Source organism: Alosa pseudoharengus, unplaced genomic scaffold (genome assembly GCF_046254945.1).
Source record: "Alosa pseudoharengus isolate Yale_2024_CS ecotype anadromous, Long Island Sound unplaced genomic scaffold, YU_APseudo_1.1 YU_APseudo_1.1_scf_2, whole genome shotgun sequence".
Lineage (NCBI taxonomy): Eukaryota > Metazoa > Chordata > Actinopteri > Clupeiformes > Clupeidae > Alosa > Alosa pseudoharengus.
The window spans coordinates 33,781,666-33,802,884 of NW_027468663.1; the positions used below are offsets into that span (position 1 = coordinate 33,781,666).

Consider the following 21,219-nt stretch of genomic DNA (forward strand, 5'->3'; position numbering starts at 1 on the left):
CTCTGACAAGCCCTAGGCCCTAATGAGTTTATACTGTCCATATCAGCATTATGAACTTCCTTCTGAGTTCAGATCGATGATTCTCCATGTCCTCTCCTTGGACGTCACTAACCCTCTCAGGGTGACAAGAACAATCTATCAAGACCGCTGAACACAAATTAAGATGTATACACCCTTCCTTTGCACTACAGTGATGGATGGCACTTTTACTGGTTTTAACCACAAGGGTCATTGTCAATTAATGTGAGCTTCTACTCTAACACCTAATTAATTTGTCATTTGCATTAATGCCTAAACTATTGCGTCTTAGATACACAGCAAAGCAAAGAGAGCGCATGAGGGCCGTTTCCACCTCTCTACCAGTGCAGCATGTCAAACTTGATCTGGTTAAGAAACAAATAATAAACAGCAGTGACTACTAAACAGGCAGAACAGCTTGAGGCACCTTGTGATTTAAGATCTCCCTCTCACACTCATTTTCTGTCTAACATAAAATCAACAAAATAAACACCATAATGCCATACATAAATCTCCACACCACAGACAATGCTGTGTAAAACTTAACAACAACTGCCTCGGAGGCAAATGCCACAGACACTTGGTTATTTGCAGAAAATAACATTTATTTAGCCTAAGGTGCAATTTTCTCCACATCAACCACCCTCTGTCAATTAAATTGGCTGCATTCAGGTCAGCGTGCACACAGACAATAGCTGGCATCCTAATGGCACAAGGGCAGAGAGGTCTTATGTAACCCCATGTCATTTGCAGTCCACCTGCAACCTCCATTTTCATTCGCATCAATGGCATGCAAATGCGGAATGTAAGACAGACACACACACACACACACACACACACGCACACACACGCACACACACACACACACACACACACCATTTTCACATGGATAAGGCCATGAAGCCTTGAAGACAAGAGCAGGCTGGAAGGCCCCCTGGCCTCCTTCACTCTCTCAGTGGAAGAAGAGATGAAGAGTGCAGTGTGTCTGGTGTGGGGTCCCAATCACCTCTCAGCATTAAATAAGCGCACACTGCTCTCTACTCTGCCTGCTGATTTAGATTTGATATTATGTATTAGTTAGTTTACTTCTCTTACTTGGTATAGGATTAGTGCTTAGCACCCTGTCCTGCATGTTAGTCTATCTAACACAGTGTTTCCCATACACTGACTTATTTGTGGCGGCCCACCACAATATCAACATTGACCACCACACAATGATTTTCCAGGTTGTACTAAATTGTGCTTAAATCTGGTTAGCATCATCACCTCACTGTGCTAATTTGTTAAAAACTATTGTATTCAAGTTAATTCTGCAAACCAACCACCACAAATGGAATTCAATTCTGTGGGAAACACTGTTATTTTCTATATGAACATGTATAAGTATACTTGTTTATTTGTGTGTGTGTCTGTGTGGGCCTGAATGAGGTGTGACATCTGCTATCCCAGCATGTGATGATTTGTACACACTCAGTGGAAGCGGATGTTGCCTGCAGAGAGGGATCTGTGAAACGTGTGACCCTGTGGACCACAGCGTCCCACAGAGGGCTGCTCTGGACCACTGGTGACCCAGCGAGCGGGACCCAGCTGCACATCTGACGACATTTCGGCGCTGGGGATGACATCACATGACACACGTCTAGGGATTTTCGAACATGCTCCTTCAATATGGAAAAGTCAAAAGAGTAGTATACATCGCACACTGGAGGGTCACGCCAAATAAAGTCAGCAAAATATACCCTCCAGTGTGCGATGTATACTACTCTTTTGACTTTTCCATACTTATACTGCACACCATCAGCACCTGGAGCAAGAAGGGCTGTGCACAGGGATTTTGACCTTTGATGCTCCTCCAATATGTTTTGATAACAAATAAGTCTCCATGGTGAAAGTGCATACATTATCTGCTAATTCCACAAAATGTGATTACATGTGATGTCAACTTTGATTGCTATCTGTTTATTTCAGCTTGTGTTCCTAGCACGCTTTTTCTGTTAAAATAAAAAACAAAAAACGTTCTGTCACTCTACAAGGAGCTGAAATGAAAGCTCAGCTGGGTGGAGGGTTGAGGTGGCCACTGCAGCTTGCCGAGTGTTGCATACAACTGGAGGTTCTGTGGGGCCTAATTTTGACAGTTTGCTGCTGCAGCACTGATAGGGGCCTGACCTACTGGATGTCTGGGATGATCAGCCAGAGACTTGCACTGAACTGTGAAAGTAGGGCAGACAAGTAAGTCACACAGTATACTACACAGTCTAGGTACAACCCAAAGGATAACTTTGATGATGCAAATGACAGTAAAATGGTCACACCTAGAAGCATGTAGTTTTATGACATTTTAGCCTCACTGGTCCATTTGTTTATGCCACTGACTGCAGACTTATGATCAGGTATAATAGACTGATCCTGAAACGCAGCATTCAGTGCCAAGTGTTCAGCTCAACTCTGCTGACAAGGAACTCTGCTGACAAGATTCATGCCGTGTCTCATAATAAAAGTGAGCTAATTTTCTCTGGCTGTTTTTCAAATCCCAAATCATTAAACAAATAATAGATAAAAAACAATAAACATCTAGTGTACGTGCTTAGATCGCCTGCATCTGGAGAACCAGAGGGGCCGTTGGCAATTGTAAACATCAAGAGGCAGGATGCTGCACTTGTACTGAGCGTAGCTGAGAATGTGCCTGGGATCTTGTCTAAGCCCCCAAAAGACACAGATCATCTATCAGAAAGGAAATGCCAGGAATTACTCACACAAGGACACCCACAGTGGGCCGCAGGGAGTCAGTGAAGAAGAATCCAGGAAACTCGACTGGATGTGTCGAAGGCATGTCTGTAATTTGCATATAAATCAGCCTCACCTACAGGATAGTCACTTGTGCTCTAAATACAGTAGGCCTTAAAAACTGAGAAGTTCTTTGATCCATGAATACATGCAGGAGTACAGAGCAGGTACAGATAACCACCGTACTTGAACTTGTGCCATGCCAGAGCAGGATGTCTTAAAGCAACATGTTGTAAGAATTGGCATTTACCCCTTTGGCATTAATTTCCAATGTGCAGGGTTCCATTAAAGTATATTGGACTGCCCTGCTACATTGTAGCTGTAGCAGCTTCCACTCTTTTGGGAAGGATTTCCACAGGATTTTAGAGTGTCTATGGAATTTTTTGCACATTCATTCTAAAGAATATTTGTGAGGTCAGGCACTGATGTTAATAAGAAGGCCTGGCTAACAATTTCTCTTGTAGTTCATCCCAAAGGTGTTTGAAGGCATATAGAAACCTGTTCTCAGTGGGCCAGGCACATTCTTCCACACCAAACCCACCCAACAATGTCTTTATGGACCTTAAATGGGATATCACTGAAGTTCCTGTGGGTGCAATGGCAAGCTTCTCAAAACCTTTGTCTATATAGTGTATTGTTCTCCCTATTATAAGTCAGTGTGCAATCAAAATCATAACAAACTGGTAGGAACCATCTTTGCGCTAAATGGCGTTGAATATTGACGCCAAGGGGCATGCATATAAAATCTTCCACGCCATTACTTTGAAAGAAAATGTAACCAGACCCATCAATATTTAGACGCCATGGCCGTGGCAGCAATCTACTATTCTGCAAACTAACTTCACAGCATCCCCCAAAGTGTGGCTAATGGAACATCTATCTCCACGGTGTCTGAGCAAACACTCTCACTGTCACAACGATCTCAGGTATGCACACAGAGGCCGAATTACCCAATATATATGTCTACAATATTAGGGCTCTGTCATGGGAAACTAGATAAGATCAGGAAGCAGCGATTGTGGATTTGTAGCAGAGGCTTCCTTGGCCCCGTAATGCGCCAGGCTTTGGAGAATACAGAGGGCAGGCAGAGAAAACTGGTTTAGAAAAGGCCAAAAATATAGCTCATCTCCCCACACTGCTGTCACAGATTTAACTGATTTTAGGGGATACCCCTTAAGGCTTTTCAAATAGAAATGCAATAACTGAATGATTAGCGCGGGAAACATTTGAGGGCATCTTTGTATCATCTGTTTTAGATTGTCCGTGTCTGCTGCTACTGCAGCAGAAAATCACAGTCAAAATAAATAACTATGGAGAGATTTGCTTGTGGTGGTGGTTGTGGAGCGTGAAGGCTGTGTGTGTGTGTGTCGGGAGAAGGGGACTGTTAGGTAATTGAATGACAAATAAAAACATTACAGTTGATGTAGACATATATACCAGTCCCTTTCAAGTCATGCATTACAACAAACCTGAATGAAATCAAACATAATTTTGAAAATAAGAAAATGTCATAAAACAGTGAAAACCAAATATAAGGAATTGAGTTAGTCTCCACATAAATCATACATTAACTAATATTGATAAATCAAACTGAGAGGTTTCGTTGGGCATGGAATAATGGTCACAACAACCACACAATAGAAGATCAATAAAGACTGTCCACTGAGAGTGTGCATCAAGAGCTATAATATATGGGAAATGTCAAGCCGCTCTCAAGGTCAACACACTATATTCCACCAGATGGTGAAAGGCATTTTATATGTTTCCCATATACAACTTCTTGGTAAGGTCTGACCCATGGGTCATATGGACCCACTTCACACTCACCCCTGGCCTACACAGCTGACTATCCTCAAACAGATTGGACTCCAAATGGCAATGTCAGGATGAATCAGGCCCAGTTAGTCCTACCATCAGCCTCTCTTTTGTGCACTGAGCTCTTTCGTGTCCAGTTAGTCTGATGTGCGTCTTTAGGGGAGAGCAACATATGAGTGACCAAAGGGGCCTTATGTAACAACTCAAGAACTCATTTCCACAGGGGGTCTGAAACTCTTGGGTTTGATCCTCCTTTGTTGATGGAACTCGGTTCTGCAGCAGAAATGTGTGTAATGACCGCTGCAAGACCACATGTTCACACAAGAGTGCTGATCAGTAATTACTGAAATATGCTTTTCACAGTGTACTTTTTTATTGCCTTACATGGTTCATCAAGTACTGCTTTGACTTTCCAGAGTTTATCATATTGTTTGGTAGTTACAATAAATGTAATTGCAATGAATGTCCCTATAAGGCCACATACAGTATATTGTAGGCTATGCTGAATGTCTCTTGTGGAAATAATTTCTTATATTATTTAGCCCTTCCTCAATTGACTAAAGGCAATGTGATCGAGGGAAATGTCAGAAGTAAAATGAAACTGATGGGACGTTTGATTGTTCTGATTCTGACAGATTTATTATCCTATGCAACTTGATGTTCTTAAACAAGTACATATTATTTCTGAGATGTGTTTTGTTAGTGATGGACCCAGAGTTCAAATTACACTAAGACAATCAGGGGGGCTGGATGTGTGTATTAAAAAGCAGTGTTCTTTTTCAACTTAAATGTCAGCAGTGTAATACACTTGTATTAAATGTAGCGAACACCATGAGTCTAACTAAGGTATGCTGCATCAACACACACTCAAGTAAGCATGATTATTAATAGAGAATGAGTAGCCAACAGTAGGCATTTTTACTGACAAAATTGCATGTACATATTAGCTGCTAAACACACCATTTTAACGCAGTTTGGGAGGAACAGAAATGCAATGTATATTACAAAAGAACATATTGAATAGTGCATTCCCACCAGACTGTTGTTTTTATCACTTTTAGGGGGTCCAGAGGGGTCAGACCCCCCGTAATTCGAACTATGGGTGGGCCTAGGCTACTAGAGTTATCTACCAAGTGTCATCCTTTTTAAAGACTTTCCCTGAACATATTTATCATTCATGGTCCCAGAAATCCATTCACGATCACAGAAATCCTTTTTATCTGGTAACGCTCACCTCTCCCCTCCACTGAGGTCATCCGTGAGTGTTGCACTTGTCTCGAACATTAACTCTCTCTGTCCATCGAGGTCTCTTCATCAATTGCGCTGTTTTTTGCGGTAAAACAGATTTCTTCAACAGGACTGTCAATCATTGAAGCACTGGAAAACGGCCTATGCAGAGTGAATACTGTATATGGTATGACGATCATTCATGTAAACTAAATATTTGGCGAAGTAATGCTATAGAACATCTACTGAACAATTCTTCATAATAATTAATACTTCTGCGTTCCAAAACCTTGGCGCACCATGCTGCTGTCCTCACTGCAACAGATCATTTGTAGGCTACATGGAAGCAACTATTAGGCTATACAGATTTCCCTCATCAACACGAAATTAAATGACAACTAAATAAGATTCAATAATATTCAAAACTCTCGAAAATGTATCCTGAAAACGCGTACCTACAAAGCCACTTCGCCATACAATACAGAACAAGAAACACAGCTCTCTCCTGTGGACATTGTTGGAATGACAATAATTACACCACGCGTCATCGAATTCACTTGCAGCAGAGGAGGGGACCTTACTCAGTCAGACTCCAAACAAAGACTTTCTAATCCAGTTTCTCGTAAAATCACTGAAGATGCCACCAGTGGAGTATCAACAATCTTGCGTTGCGGTGGGCTTTAAATGAGCTATACAACTCCTAAAGCTTGAATTACGAGGATTGTGACTACCTCAAATGACAGAGCAACACTGATAAAGGTATGCCAAGAAATTACCTTTTAAAATGAATAAGAATGTTCATCAATTGTCAGCGAAGATCTTGAAACAGTTTTTTTTTTCATTAATATTTTGACGACGCACAATGTTCTTGCCAAACTGCGAAGGAATTGCTTATTACAAATATTTAGCCTACTGTAAGAGGACGTCAGTGACTGCACATTTTTATATGTATAAATACGCAAGTATATGTTAAGGATGTCATGAACTGGCCAATATTTTATGCTGGAACACACCTTTAAAGTTTTCTGTATGGAGTTTCAAAATGACACATTCTAAGTTACGGAACGCCAGCAATGAAGAAATTTACTCAGTGGAAGCGGGCAACGCAACCATTTTGGACCACTTCTATAATAACACCAGCAACAGTACCTGTAAGAACGTTACCCTGGAGAACGTTACCCTGGATGTTATCGGTGTTGGTGTCTTTCTGGCAGTATTCATTTTGGTGGCAATTATTGGAAACATATTGGTCATTCTTTCAGTTCTTTGCAATAGACACTTGCAGACTGTCACAAACTTCTTCATAGTAAACTTAGCCATTGCGGACTTACTCCTCAGCATTATTGTGTTGCCTTTCTCTGCATCCTTGGAGATCTTGGGATGCTGGGTCTTCGGCCGGGTTTTCTGCAACATCTGGGCAGCCGTGGACGTGTTGTGCTGCACCGCATCCATTTTAAGCCTTTGCATCATTTCTATAGATCGATACATTGGTGTGAAGCACTGTCTGAAGTATCCGACCATTATGACAGAGAGAAAAGCTGGAGTGATACTAATAGTGGTATGGGTGTCATCTATGGTCATTTCGATCGGTCCACTCCTGGGATGGAAGGAACCGCCACCTTTGGACGAGAGCATCTGCAAAATTACTGAGGAGCCGGGCTATGCCATCTTTTCCTCTTTGTTTTCGTTCTACCTCCCGCTCATGGTCATCCTGGTCATGTATTTCAGGGTGTATATAGTAGCCCGCAGGACAACCAAAAGTTTGGAAGCGGGCGTAAAACGGGAAAGAAATAAATCGATGGAAGTGGTGTTACGAATACACTGTCGGAGTGTGCCGGAGGACCCTGTCACGAGCGCAAAGGGTAAAAACCACCCGTTCCGAAGTTCACTCTCCGTGCGGTTGATGAAGTTTTCCAGGGAGAAAAAGGCTGCTAAAACTCTGGCCATTGTGGTTGGGATGTTCATCCTCTGTTGGCTGCCATTCTTCTTCGTTTTACCCGTTGGTAAGTTTTCATCCTGATTTTCTGATCTGATCTGAAGTTTCAAACACGTGAGCTCATGCAAGCCATGACAGATGCATCATATTCTTTCATTTAGGGTTCCTCGATTTAAAGATAACTGTTGCTAAAATGTAGTATGGTGTGACAATAAACTAAAAATGCAAATAGGCTAATGATTGATTTCACTCTTGGTGCAAGCATGTGTAAAATGTTCTGTGTTATTTCCAACCTAGTTTATATAGCTTTCTACAACAGGTTTGAAAAGCCTTTCTCATCACTGAAATCTGACTGGTAAAATATAATGCCAGCTATCACAGTACTATAATTTAACTGGTTTAATAGTTGCCAACTGTAGTGATTGTTAATAAATGTGCAGTACAGGACACTGCACTGACCAATAATGGACTACTGCGCAACCACATTTCCTGGGAGAAATTGATGATGATCCAGGAATGGCATATTTTATGTGTGGTTCATATTAAAAGTGATAGAATGAATATGTGAATACAGATGCTATTTGGTAGTTATGGATTCTGATTATTTTACATTTCTTCATCCATCATACTTGTGCTTTGCATACACAATCCAGTGCAAAGTTGCCCTATAGTGTAAATCACCAGCATGAAGCAAAGGACATAAACATAAACAAGGCAATGTTGTGCTTCACACAACTAGCTATAGAAGCATCATGAGGTGACATTGGTTGATGGCTAAATGTCATGCAGATGTAGGGCTAACAAGGTTGTAAATGCATGAAGAAGTAAGCCTACACCTTGATTTATAATTTAATAACATCATCAACATTTCCACCCCTGGTCAAAATAACACAAAAATAAAACACCATTTCCTCAGACAGTTACATATAAAGTAGATTAGCTTTTAGTTGTTACAGTATGCAAAATCAGTATAAGATATGAAATTCCATCTAAAATCAATCAAACAAACGTGTCAAACAAAATGTATTTTGTGACAAAAATGTCAGTAGCTTCTTATCAAATATTCAACAAAGTTTAAATGTTTAATCATAACTATTCTAAACTAACTCTTAACTGACTAATGATAACCCTAAACCCCAGCCTGACTTAAACACTGCTGAAATCTAAGGCTCTTGGTATTCATCACTGTCATTGAGTGAGAGCATGTGCTTTTTGATCTACAGTATGATGGCTTCTTAAAATAGCACTAAAATCTAATATCGGCCCAAATTAATTCAACATTATAACATTATATTCAGGTGTCTATAATGAGCACAACAAGTGTATATGCCTGTAAAAGTATTTTCATAATCACCACCCCTCTTTTTTTCTTCCATGCTGAAATATGTCAATAGGCTCCTGCCATAACAGATATTTCCTTTGGTGAACACAGTTGTAACGGCACCCCTAGAGCTTAAAGATTACCGTAAGCGATCTCAAGTCCTCTATTGCATTCACCCATAATCATATTCAACCCTTCAGAGTATGCTGTCTGTCTAGACTGACATTTGGCCAATGTTCACAGCTGGAGCACTCAAAACAAGCCCAAACACACTCTCCAATCAGAGCTAATTAACACAGGTGGGCTTTGCTGTGTGTGAAGCGTCATATACATTGGCTAATGGAGTTGCAGGGCTGAGAATTTAAGGCATTTAATTCTTTGAGAGGGCCAATTTAGATATGCAACAACCCCCCTCCCCCTAACACACACACACACACACACACACACACACACACACACACACACACACACACACACACACACACACACACACACACACACACACACACACATACAAACACACACACACACACACACACCATTACATTGTGAAAGGAATAGTTGCATGAAAGATGTAATGTAATCAAATTGTTCTACTTAGCTCATTTGTTTTTAGTTGTATGGGAATATATGAATTCAATGTACAGTATCATGGATAAATGTAGCTGTTGTTTTTGCACTATAAGTACGAGGTAGCCTAAACATAGTGGTTACATAATGGGTATCGGTAGTTGTTGTGTTAATTCACTAAAGGACTATATTAGGAAATGAAAGGCAGCTAAGATGAAAGCAAACATTTAGATGCTATTTCCTCATTTTGGGTACAAATGGAAGACCTGCTTTGAAAAATGATAAGTGTGAGGGTGTGCTTCTCTTGCCATTAGACAAAGCTCTCAGATAAGACTCATTAAAGGTAGACAGTCCATCACTGAAAATAAACGGTAAACAAAGAAAGCTGCCCTAATTCACACTGAGGTAGCACTGATGCTCCGAGTTCTGGGAATATAGTCCTTAAGGCTGGCTCTTGGAAAGATCTAAAAATTTTTAAAAAACAGCATTTTCCACAGTAAAGATAGTTGGTGTCACCTGTGGATTTGCTCACCGCAAATCTGTCTTCCTCTCTGTTATTAGCGATCATGCAGGACTCGAGCCCACAGTGCTTATGACCGTTCAGGCGAATGCCAACCAGGATTCATTGGTTTAAAACAGGAAGGGGGCCAGAAACAACACAGCACAGTGTGTTGGGTGCATTTTGTTTTGCTTGGTGATTCATAAAAACATTCATCATCTTTGAAGTTGTTTAATTCCTCTAGTGCTCCTAGTGCTTCCCTCCTCTGCAAGTTGTCTGAATGTAAACAGGCCCAGTCTTGACAGACACATGCAGCCCTCTACAATCAAGAAAAAGCCCTCCATTAGGCAAATTCCTGCCTTTTCTCCACTCACATGTGCATAGACCATTATGGTAAACCAGATAACATCTCCTGGCTCAGACTTCCATATGCCGTGGGTGAGGGGATCAGCCCCTGGCTTTCCCAAGAAGCCCTTCTGACCTCCAGTGCAGCATGCTTGACTGCAGTAATGAGCACTGTAATTGAGCACAGTTAAAGAGAGGTGTTTTCCTTTTCCTGAAGCCAGCAACATGCCCCCAATCAGCAGAATGGAGATGGCTCGGTTCCACACGTACAATATGGAGGGGGAGATGCGGATATCTATCACCTCTCTCTCTACCTCTCTCGATCCTCTTCCCTCCCTCGCTTTATCTCCGGACTGATGAGGAAGGAAGCACTACAAAAACGATTGTCCAAGCCGTGGGGTTTCACAGCCACATGAAGACCTTGCAACAGGAATGTGTTATGACAGATAGCCTTGCACAAGATTACATTGGCAGAACATCACCTGCTTTTTGGCACTGTTTGTTCATTTTACAGAGCTGTGCATCTTGAGAACAATAGTGTTTGTGTAAGAGTACTAGAAATGTACTCTTACACAATGTGTAGCATGATTTTGTGTGTGTGTGTGTACACACACATATGTATTCTATGCTTCCTATTTGTTAATGCACTAAGTCAGTAATAAAGTATGAGGGTAAACTGGGCTGGTAAAGAGGTTGAGTGCGTACGTGCATACACATGCACACGTCAAGTGCAGGCATGGGGCTGATTCAGATGTATTACAAAGATAAATTGTGGTATGAAAACTGCATCATGGTCATAATTACATTATAAATTAGTACTATAATTATACTCAGTAAGTTTAGGAAATGTTAAAATTCTGACTAATAGACTGAATGATAAAAATGCACAAGTTAGTCAAGTTAGTGAGTCAAAACAGCACACAGTCATACTTGCTCACATCACAACGGAGAGTAACAAATAGTGGCCTTTAAAGATTATAGTGTTGATATCGTATGAAATCTGCTACATCTCTTTGTCCTCCCAGGCTCATTTAACAGAACATCTCTCAGCATGCTGTTGTCGGAGAAGTCATACCTATGATTCATTTGTGTAATGTTGCTGTAAAATGCTCAGAGGATTATAAGAGAGGGAGCAATACATAATCAGTGTGTGTAGAATATTGCGATGATATCTTCTATGACTCACTGATAGTGCGAGGCATTTCTCGGTGGATTCCTTCACGTTGCACTTTTTTCCTGTGGCGCATGACTAATATGTCTTCATGTGTTTTCCCATGCCACTTAGAATACCCCACTACTCTGTGGTAGGCAGACCCAGCCAAAGGAAACAATTAAGTCAGGCGAAAGCAAGGCCAACGTTATTTTAAGGGCTTTTTTTCATTGATTCTGGAAATACGTTTGGTTAATAGAATTCAAGTGACCATAATAAAAATGAAATAAAAATACATAATATAGCTGCAAGCAGCAATGTGGGGGCCAAGCAGACTGTTCAGCAGGCCAGATTTGCCATGCAACTCAATGCCGTGGCATCAGGCATATAGCATTAAGCAGTCAAAGCAAGTTCCATGTCAAACAACCCAAGAATGGCTGAGTTACAAGGTCAAGTTTCACATCAAAACATAACTGATTTTGTGGGGCTGAACCAGGGCTGAGAGTCGCCGCCCCCTCACCCAGCCAACCCACCGCCACTGCCCGTCCCACCCCGCCCCACCCTTGCACGCACGCATTAGAATGAACTTGATGGAACTCGGTGTCATCAGTTTCACATCAAAAATAAAATTACAGAGCCCCCTAGAGGTCAAAGGTCACCAAATTTCTTGAGCGTCCTCCTGGTGGGTCCTGAGGACCATGTACTAAGTTTTGTTTTTGATACATGAAAGCGTTGCTGAGATATGAGCTCACTTCCTGTTTGGCGGCTTCGCCGCAAATTTCGATTGGCTGTTACAGGCGAACGCTTCAGTCAATTGTTCCAGAAAAAAATACACTGATAAGGCATGGTCTGAAGATGATCTCTGCCAATTTTGGCGAGGATCAGCTGAAATTTGTGACTTGCGAATACTTATTCATGTTTTTGATTAAATCCAATATGGCGGCCAAATCAATTATGTTGATGTCACAAGTTGTCCTCTGTTGACCTAAGGACCTTCCACAGTATTGTCAGATACCACTAGTGCATTTTAATTCTAAGCACAACAGCAGCTAAAGGCCAAAAGGCATGTGTCTTAATTGCAGCGCCCCCTAGAGGTCAAAGGTTACCAAAATTTTTGAGCGTCCTCTTGATGGGGTCAGTAGTCTATATACTACGTTTGGTTATGATACATGAAAGGGTTGCTGAGATATGAGTTCACTTCCTGTTTGGCGGCTTCGCCACAAAATTTGATTGGCTGTTACGGGCGAACGGTTTTATTTCCGAAGACAAAAAGTAATGCGCTAAAGTAGCGTGTTCTGTAGATGATGTGTGTGAAGTTTGGTGTCGATTGGACAAAATTTGTGACCAGAGAAGCCGTTTTAGTGTTTTTGATAAAATCCAAAATGGCGGAAAATCCATCATGGCGGAAAATGACGTCATAGGGTGCGTTGAACTCGTCTTGGCCCAAGGAATCCAACGATACCTCATTTTTGACAATCGGTCATACGGGTCAGAAGTTACGTGCGTGAACGCACGTCCAACTTTGGCCTGTTGGTGGCGCTAGAGCGGTCAAGGTGCCAACATGAAACTTGGTGAAATTGACCATGAGACTGTCCTCAATCAGTGTGCCAAATTTCACAACTTTTCACCAGACGGTTCTATGGGCTGCCATAGACTCCAATGGCGGAAGAAAGATGTTAAATAATAACTAGAAAAGCATTTCCTGAAGGAAATACAGTGCATGAAAACGCAAAAATATGATGAGTTCATATGGTTAAATTATTTGCTTGGTAGATAAGGTTTACTATAGTTGGAATGACTGAACAGTTAAATAGGTTGATAATTGAAATGGTTAAATTATTTAGGCAGATAGTTGACGATAACTAACAGTTGGAATGGCTCCAATGTTTGCTAGTAGTTATGCTAACTATGTTAACAAAGATAATAATGTTAACCAAGTAACCATGCTAACTAGCATGCTAACAATGTTAAAATGTTAACTATGCTAACCATATGACTTAGCTAACCTAGCTAATCATTGTTATTAGTTATGATAACTATGTTAATTAGCATGTTAACATGCTAATTATATTAACCATGTGACTTAGCTAACTTCACTAAACATTTTTAACAGTTATGCTAACTAGCATGCTAACATGCTAACTATGCTAACCATGTGACTTAGCTAACTTAGCTAATTATTTTTAGCAGTTTTGCAAAAAATGCTAACTAGCATGCTAAAATGTTAGCATGCTAACTATGCTAACCATGTGACTTAGCTAACTTAGCTAATCATTTCTAGCAGTTTTGCAAAACATGCTAACTAGCATGCTAACATGTTAGCATGCTAACTATGCTAACCATGTGACTTAGCTAACTTAGCTAATCATTTTTAGCAGTTTTGTAAAAAATGCTAACTAGCATGCTAACATGTTAGCATGCTAACCAAGTTACTTAGCTAACTTAGCTAATCATTTTTAGCAGTTTTGAAAAAAATGCTAACTAGCATGCTAACATGCTAGCATGCTAACTATGCTAACCAAGTTACTTAGCTAACTTAGCTAACTAGCTACAGTGGGTAGGAGTCATAGTTGATGACAAGTAACAGTTACAATGGCTGAACAGTTAAAAAGTTCAGTAGTTTAAAGGCTTAAATTGTTTAACAGTGAAATATTGTAGTGAGGACTTTTATTTTGAAACAGTTTTTGGCAGAGGAAGCAGTTGGACAGGATGTGTAGTCTTAATAGGGCCAGTTTGTATGCTTAAAGCCTGAAAGTGGCAGTTGATCCAGGTGGCCCGAACACCTGCCACAGGATTCTAATTGCTGTGATGTCATAAAGGGCAATGTTAAGTCAATGGGGAAATTTTGATAGTTTTTAATTAATAGTTTAAAAAGTATAAAAGTTACAAAGATGAAAAATACATAGCACTCTTATCCCAAGTAAGACCTACGTAACAAAGTTTGAATGAAGTTTCTACGTTAAACGGTTGAAGCTGCATTAAATGCGTTAGAAGAAGAAGAAGAATAAGAAGAAGCCTAGGAAGAACAGTACAGTGCATTTTCATGCACTGTAATAATAATAAGAAATCATAGAAACACAATGGTTGCCTCGCAGCTTCGCTGCTTGGCCCCCAAAAATGTGGTGTTGTTCACCACTGACAGATAACAGGTCATGAAGACATAATCATTTGATATTTGAAGGGGAAACATTTTTGTAAGAAAACATTAACAGCAGCCTGTGCCCCTGCACTGCTGAATATAATATTATCTATAAACAACCGGTTCTCTAGTGACTGAGCCCTCTTGTGTTACACATTTTTTCGCCCCGTGAAATTTCCTCCTATGCTTCCTGTTTAATTGGATTCTCCATTAACTGAATTTCCTCTTTTTCTGCTTTCTCATTGTTTTAAGTAGCACATGGCAAAGCTCCCATCTCCACCTTAATAGCTTGGCTACGGGTATTTTTGAAGTAAGACCTCCTGGCTGATCCATTGCGCCACTGATCAAATCTAAATGTGGAATTTCGAAGCTGAGCTGCCTGTACTCTGCTGTAGTCTTTGTACTGCTGAGTCTCCCTGAGCCACTTCAGATCGTCATGCTGCACCCCCCCCCCCCCCCCGGACTCACGTACAGTAAGCTGGCTGGGAGTGTTCATCACAAACTGTCAGGAGACACAGAGCTGCAGCGGGCTTTGATCTCCTGGCTCTCTCGAAGGGCAGGGCAAAGAGGCCCGACGCCAGGGACTATTGTCCTGTTGGTCTTGGACCTCAGCAGTTGCCTCGCCCCCTCAGTGGCTCTACAACAGAAGCCGCTGAGTCAGGAAAAGGGAAGGGAGAATGCAAAGATTCAAAGGGTAAAAGAATCCTCTCCAGAAATACGCCTGTTAAGCCTTGTGTGACAAAGAGACGTGGTGAGTTGAAGTGGTTGACAGGATATTAAAGCAGTCAGGCGTAAGTTGGGAGCGAGCAGAGCAGGCAGAGAAACTGAAGGGATCGTGTGGCACTGGTGATGCATGTCAAACCTCCGTGTGAGTTAAGTGTGTGGATGTAGCAAGCAGTCCCATCCCACTTCACACACCATCCAGCGCTCCTCATAGCTGGCATGCCCCGGGTCATGTTACTGAGCCTCCACCTCTGTGGAGAGACGCAGAGGGCAAGTGATGTTTACGAGCTGACTGACAGACTGACGGCCTGATTGACAGATTCTGTTGATTCTTATGAAGAAGAAGAACACAGTAAAACTGCCATGTCGAGGATTTGAATGATGTGATCCAATCTCACAGAACACATTTCCTGTCCTCTCAAAGTATGAAAGTATGTCAACATCAAAGTATGTCATAAGCCTTTCATTGGAATGATATTTATTTTGTGTGCATAATGTGTTATTTCCCAAGCTGGCACCGTGGTTTCTGTTTTCATCTATCTGCTGAGTCACACTGAAGATTTAGTATACATCTGATAGAAGTAATCAGTCACAGCTCCTGATGCCTCCCTAATTAGCTATGACACATCATTACCTCAATTAAGCGAGGGTGCTCAATTTAACAAGCTTATACTGAATAATGTATCAGCGGAGTCTAACAAGGTTAGGTGCTTTCCTCTCAGGAGCTTGAGCTCGCTTGAGAAAGTCACGTATTAAATACGGCTAAGAGTGTTAGGAAAGATGAAAGGCAAGTGGAACAGCAAGGGGTGGGGAAGCTGTCAGGGAAAATAAGCGGTGGAGGGCACACACTGTTTACAATCAACAGCCTCTGTCCTTCACACCAAAAACAAACCTGTGTGCTCCCATTGGGCGTGTGTGGGTGATTCCACTTGTTTTTTAGCCTTGGGTAGTTGGAAGAGGGCCCCCGTGTCTGTGTTAAACTGAAGCATACACATGCTGGGTAGCCTTTTGTTCTACTTAGAGGAAAGGGGAAATAAATAAACATACAGAACCCAAAGAAGATATGTAGGAAGGAATGCAACTTTTGAGCAGCAGAGCTCATTAAATGTGTCTCACAACCACCCTTTAAAAATAAAGCTTAAATATCACGAATCAAGAAAACAACACATTTGGCGGTTTATCCGTCAGATTATCAGTGCATATTACACTTTTTTTCAGTTAGCAAGACTTTTTCTATTCTTCTGCCAAATATCCAGAGCTCTAGTGGTTTTGGAGATGCGTAAACACCACAATTACTTTGCCACAGAGCATCTCCCTGTAGGAAAGTCGTTTAATCTCAGACAGACAATTACATCTAATTACAGGATCACTCTCTGGCCTGGAGTTGACTGGCCAGGCCCAAAGGCATTTCACTCATTTTCCAGTGTACCTTCCCAGCACTATGTTCAGGCCCCCACCCCACCCCACCCCACCCCACCTCACCCCACCCCACCCAGACCCATTGCAGCCACACAATTCTCTATTAATAGCAGCCTGGCTGATAGTAGCAACTCTGGGCCGGCGCTATGCCTAAAATTGCAGCCCGGTGTCCGAGGCGAGGAGATGACATCTGTTTCATGTGTGAGATAGTGTCACGCAAGTCCCCTGGCCTCTCTAAAGAGGAAGGAGGGAGGAGGACAGGCGAAGTGGCAGCATACGCTCTGGAGAGAGTGTGATTACATGAGCATGTGTGTGTAGGTGTGTGTGTGTGAGAGAGAGAGAGACAGAGGGAGAGAGAAAGAGAGAGAGATAGAGGCTGAATGTCACTGACCAAAACAGTTATCTGAGCCCAGTGCATGCTTGATCCCTGAAGCCAGAATTCCTTCATTATTTTATCATTTGTTCATGTTTTTCGTTACTCTCTCTAGAACTGGGTAATGATTAAAACTCAAGGGATGATTACACATTTAATGACTTTCCTAAACTCAAATGACTTTCCAAAGAATCTGATAACTGACCTGTTATATAACACACTTGTGGTCTTCCCAGGTGCCTGAACAGAAAAAGAGTCTTGGAGAAAGATTCTCTTGTCAAATAAAAATCGAAAGAACAAAGTTGCTGGACATCTAATTAGTAATACTTCAGACTCTCTTCCAGTTAAAAACTTAACATTCATTTTTGGTTAGTGCTTCCAAATCATTCATGTTGTCTCCATTTAAATATCAGTCTTGTACACTGAAGAAATTCTTAGCACTGCTATTTCCAGAAATCGGAGCAGTGTGGGAGCAAAGCTAGATTTCACAACAAATGTCATGATACTCAGGGAGAACTAATCTGCACTCTTGAGCAAGAGTGTTAATGATCAGTGTTTTGCCAGCATTAATGGGTCTTATCGTTGTCTCTACGCTATCGCAGGCTCCCTGTTCCCCAAGGTGAAGCCCTCTGAGATGGTGTTCAAAGTCATCTTCTGGCTGGGCTACTTCAACAGCTGCATCAACCCCATCATTTACCCCTGCTCCAGCAAGGAGTTCCAGCGCGCCTTCACGCGCCTGCTCCGCTGTCAGTGCCAGCGACGGAGGCGCGTCCTGCGCCGCTTCTATGACCAGCGCTGGCGCACGGCGGTCAGGGCCCCAGGGCGGGACCCGCGTGGGGAGTACCGGCCGCCGGGCTTCTCGGTCAGCGAGACGTGCAGCAGCTCTGTGTTCTCCTACCGCAGCAAGGGCCGCAGCTTCAGCGTGAGGGGCTGGAACCTCTTCCCACCGCTGCAGAAGTCCTCCTTCCACCTGAAGGAGAAGATGAACAACATCTCCAACAAGATCCGCAGTGGCCAAGGCCGGACCGCCACGCCAGCGCTAGGCAGGACTGAGATCGACACCGTCTCCATGGGCATCTATGACTGTACAGAGCAGAGCAGCTATCAGATATACGACCTCACTGACTGCTACAGCCTGAAGGAGACTGATATTTAAGCCATGGAAACTGCTGCTTTTGGGGGCTGCTTTTGAAGCTGATGCAGAGCCGTGAGACAAGTAGGCAAATGAGACTGATTTACAAACTTTGCCTTTAAATGTTCAGATAAACTATGTGTCTTTCAGAAAACTTCCCTCCTTGGTAAAGTCGTAAACCGGTCACTTTGATAAAAGCACAAGTGATATCAATGTGGTATCCATGATGGTGATGTGTGTAAAATGTTGAAGCAAAATGTTGCAGCGATGTGTTTGTGGGTGAGCAGAGTGGGATTAGGATATGTTCAAATGAGAAAAACTGAATGTTTTTGTAAATGCTATCACCAATTTACACTGCCAAAATACAGTGTAAAAACTATCACCACTTGATGTAAAGACAGACTCTTGGCCTTTAAAGAGTTCCACCACTGACCAGTAACTTGACGGAGTGGAAATGATATCATCTGTCTTTCCACACAAAGCCAACTCTTTATGAAAAACAAACACAAACAACAAACTCTTGTGCACCAGACATAGACAAATCAACATGTGGCACACTGTGGACAGACATTTCAACACACAAGCTATGTTCTATTGGATAGAACCCTGTGTCCACAAAGCCATTGGTGAGAGTGGTACTGTCCGTATGAAAGCTGAGCAACAGATTCATTTCTTGCATCAGTTACTCCTCAGTTATATCAAATTGCTAAATGATGCTTTCTATTTGTATTTCCAATGTCGTGATGTCTGTCTGTGTCTGATATAAAGTGAAATAAATCAATCAAATTGTGCTTTTTAGTTTCTGTCTACCCAGTACCTGATGTCCCCAGTAGATGTCAGTAGTATTTTGCCACTTGATCTTTGCAGATGATAGCATTTCTTGTAACATCACATTAAACAGTGGATGACGTAAATCTAGTATTGTTAGATTGTCTTTGATAGCAGAACTCTAAAAAATCAAATATGCTATGGGTCTATGTTGTATGCCATTACCATCACACACACCCAAAGTATTATGATGAAATTAAATATTTACCATTTTGAAAGTGTCTATTTTTGCTCAATGGGAACCATATACATGTGATTTATAGTTGACAGTGTTGGGGAGTAACGGAATACATGTACCGGCGTTACGTATTCAGAATACAAATTATGAGTAACTGTATTCCGATACAGTTACAAGTTAAATAGTTGGTATTTAGAATACAGTTACATTGTTGAAACTAATGGATTACATGACGATACTTCTCTGTTTCATAAGTTTATTCACTCTCTAAATAAATAAAGGCAACTCAGAAGCTCGTAAAAGCAATCTATGATTTCCATGTTTAAATCCAAGCCCCGCCGTCTTGCACTAGCCTCAAAACGCAGCCAGCGCGCATTATGGACGCGTCATCGGAGACCCTGAAATGACTGTTTGCACAGCAAATTAGGAGTAAAGTAAGTGGAGGTAACTCCTGTTCCTCACTGATCGCGGTTCCTGATGTCTGTTCAAAGGATATTTTCCCAAGTATTAATAGCTCAGGCTACTTCGGCCAATCGGTTACACAGTTTGCTAATCAATAAACAGAGCCTATAGTTCACGTGTTGATTTAGACCTAGGCCTACAATTAAACCAATCTCTAAAATAGGCACTGCATTCTAAGTTTTTTATTCTAACTTAAAATAGCTTTATGGATTTTTTTTCCTTCTAATTAGATCTAGCCTACGTTTTAAAATGAATTATATGGTGGAGCCTCTGAAGAATTATTCTTGCGAGTAGGCTAGCATATTTTAACGTGCGGTTTTTGATTGTCATTACGCAATCACGTTCATTTTGAGAGCACTGATATACAGTAGCCTAGATAGTGTTTACATTTACAGGTCATTTGCGTTCCACCTGTCATATGCGCCCCTCACTTGTACTGGGTTGATGCCACCGAAAAATCTCACAGGCACTAATATATTTTCTGGCTACGCCCTTAAAGTAGCCTATTTATTTAGTTTGTTTTAATTAGCCTAGTCGCCTGCTGTACAGTAGTTTTAGTGGTCACCTTGCTATTTTAAAGTTGTATCAGGTAGCTTAGTTGACTTTACATTCTCCTGTGGGCCTAACACTTCAGCCATTTGGAACAGAAGAACACACCAGAATAGGCCTGTTTAGTAGGCCTAAGCAGGATTTGATGGCCGCATTCCTACACTTATAAAATCCAATTCAATGCGGAAGTAATCTAAGTATTCAGAATACGTTACGCAGATTGAGTAACGTAACGGAATACGTTACAGATTACATTTTTGGGCATGTATTCTGTATTCTGTAACGGAATACGTTTTGAAAGTAACCCTCCCAACACTGATAGTTGAACATGTAATGAAGCCTTAAAACAGTTATCAAGTCAACCAACTGAAATATGTTGATCATTTGAATTCATAGTGCTTGGTGATAAAAAATTGTTCAAATGGCCCTCCAAAGTCTTCATGCAATTTAGTCAACAGCAGTTGAGGTCCCCAGGCACACTTGTCTTTTAAAGTGCTCTTTTGACCTTAAAGTTAGCCATTTATTTTCCTGTTTATATCCCACTAGTCTTCAATCTGATGCAATTCTAATTGAAATCATAATGTTTTTTTGTAGCACCTTACAGCCTCAGCTGTAATCATCTACAGAGCATTGCCATGGTTGTTGCTCAATTTCTGCTCCATCATATTTTAATAGTGGTGCTTTTTTTATGAAGCACGCTGAGCATTTTAATCTGAAAACAGCTCAATCTAAAAAACACAGCTTGTCAAAA

General features: G+C 41.4%; 1 protein-coding gene across 1 annotated transcript; it reads left to right on the top strand.

Moving 5' to 3' along the window:
• Window positions 1-6,476: 6,476 nt before the first annotated feature.
• adra1d (adrenoceptor alpha 1D) lies at window positions 6,477-19,497 on the top strand. Its single transcript, XM_076294724.1, has 2 exons — window positions 6,477-7,847; window positions 17,922-19,497. The coding sequence occupies exons 1-2, from the start codon at window positions 6,887-6,889 to the stop codon at window positions 18,473-18,475; spliced, it is 1,515 nt and encodes a 504-aa protein (XP_076150839.1). The 5' UTR covers window positions 6,477-6,886; the 3' UTR covers window positions 18,476-19,497.
• The last annotated feature ends 1,722 nt before the right edge of the window (window positions 19,498-21,219 follow it).

What these genes read in the sequence shown, in the direction of transcription:
- adra1d (XM_076294724.1), top strand. Translation starts at nt 6,887, where the DNA reads ATGACACATTCTAAGTTACGGAACGCCAGCAATGAAGAAATTTACTCA. An exon ending in CTTCTTCGTTTTACCCGTTG is followed by an intron (nt 7,848 to 17,921) that starts GTAAGTTTTCAT and finishes ACGCTATCGCAG; the next exon opens with GCTCCCTGTTCCCCAAGGTG.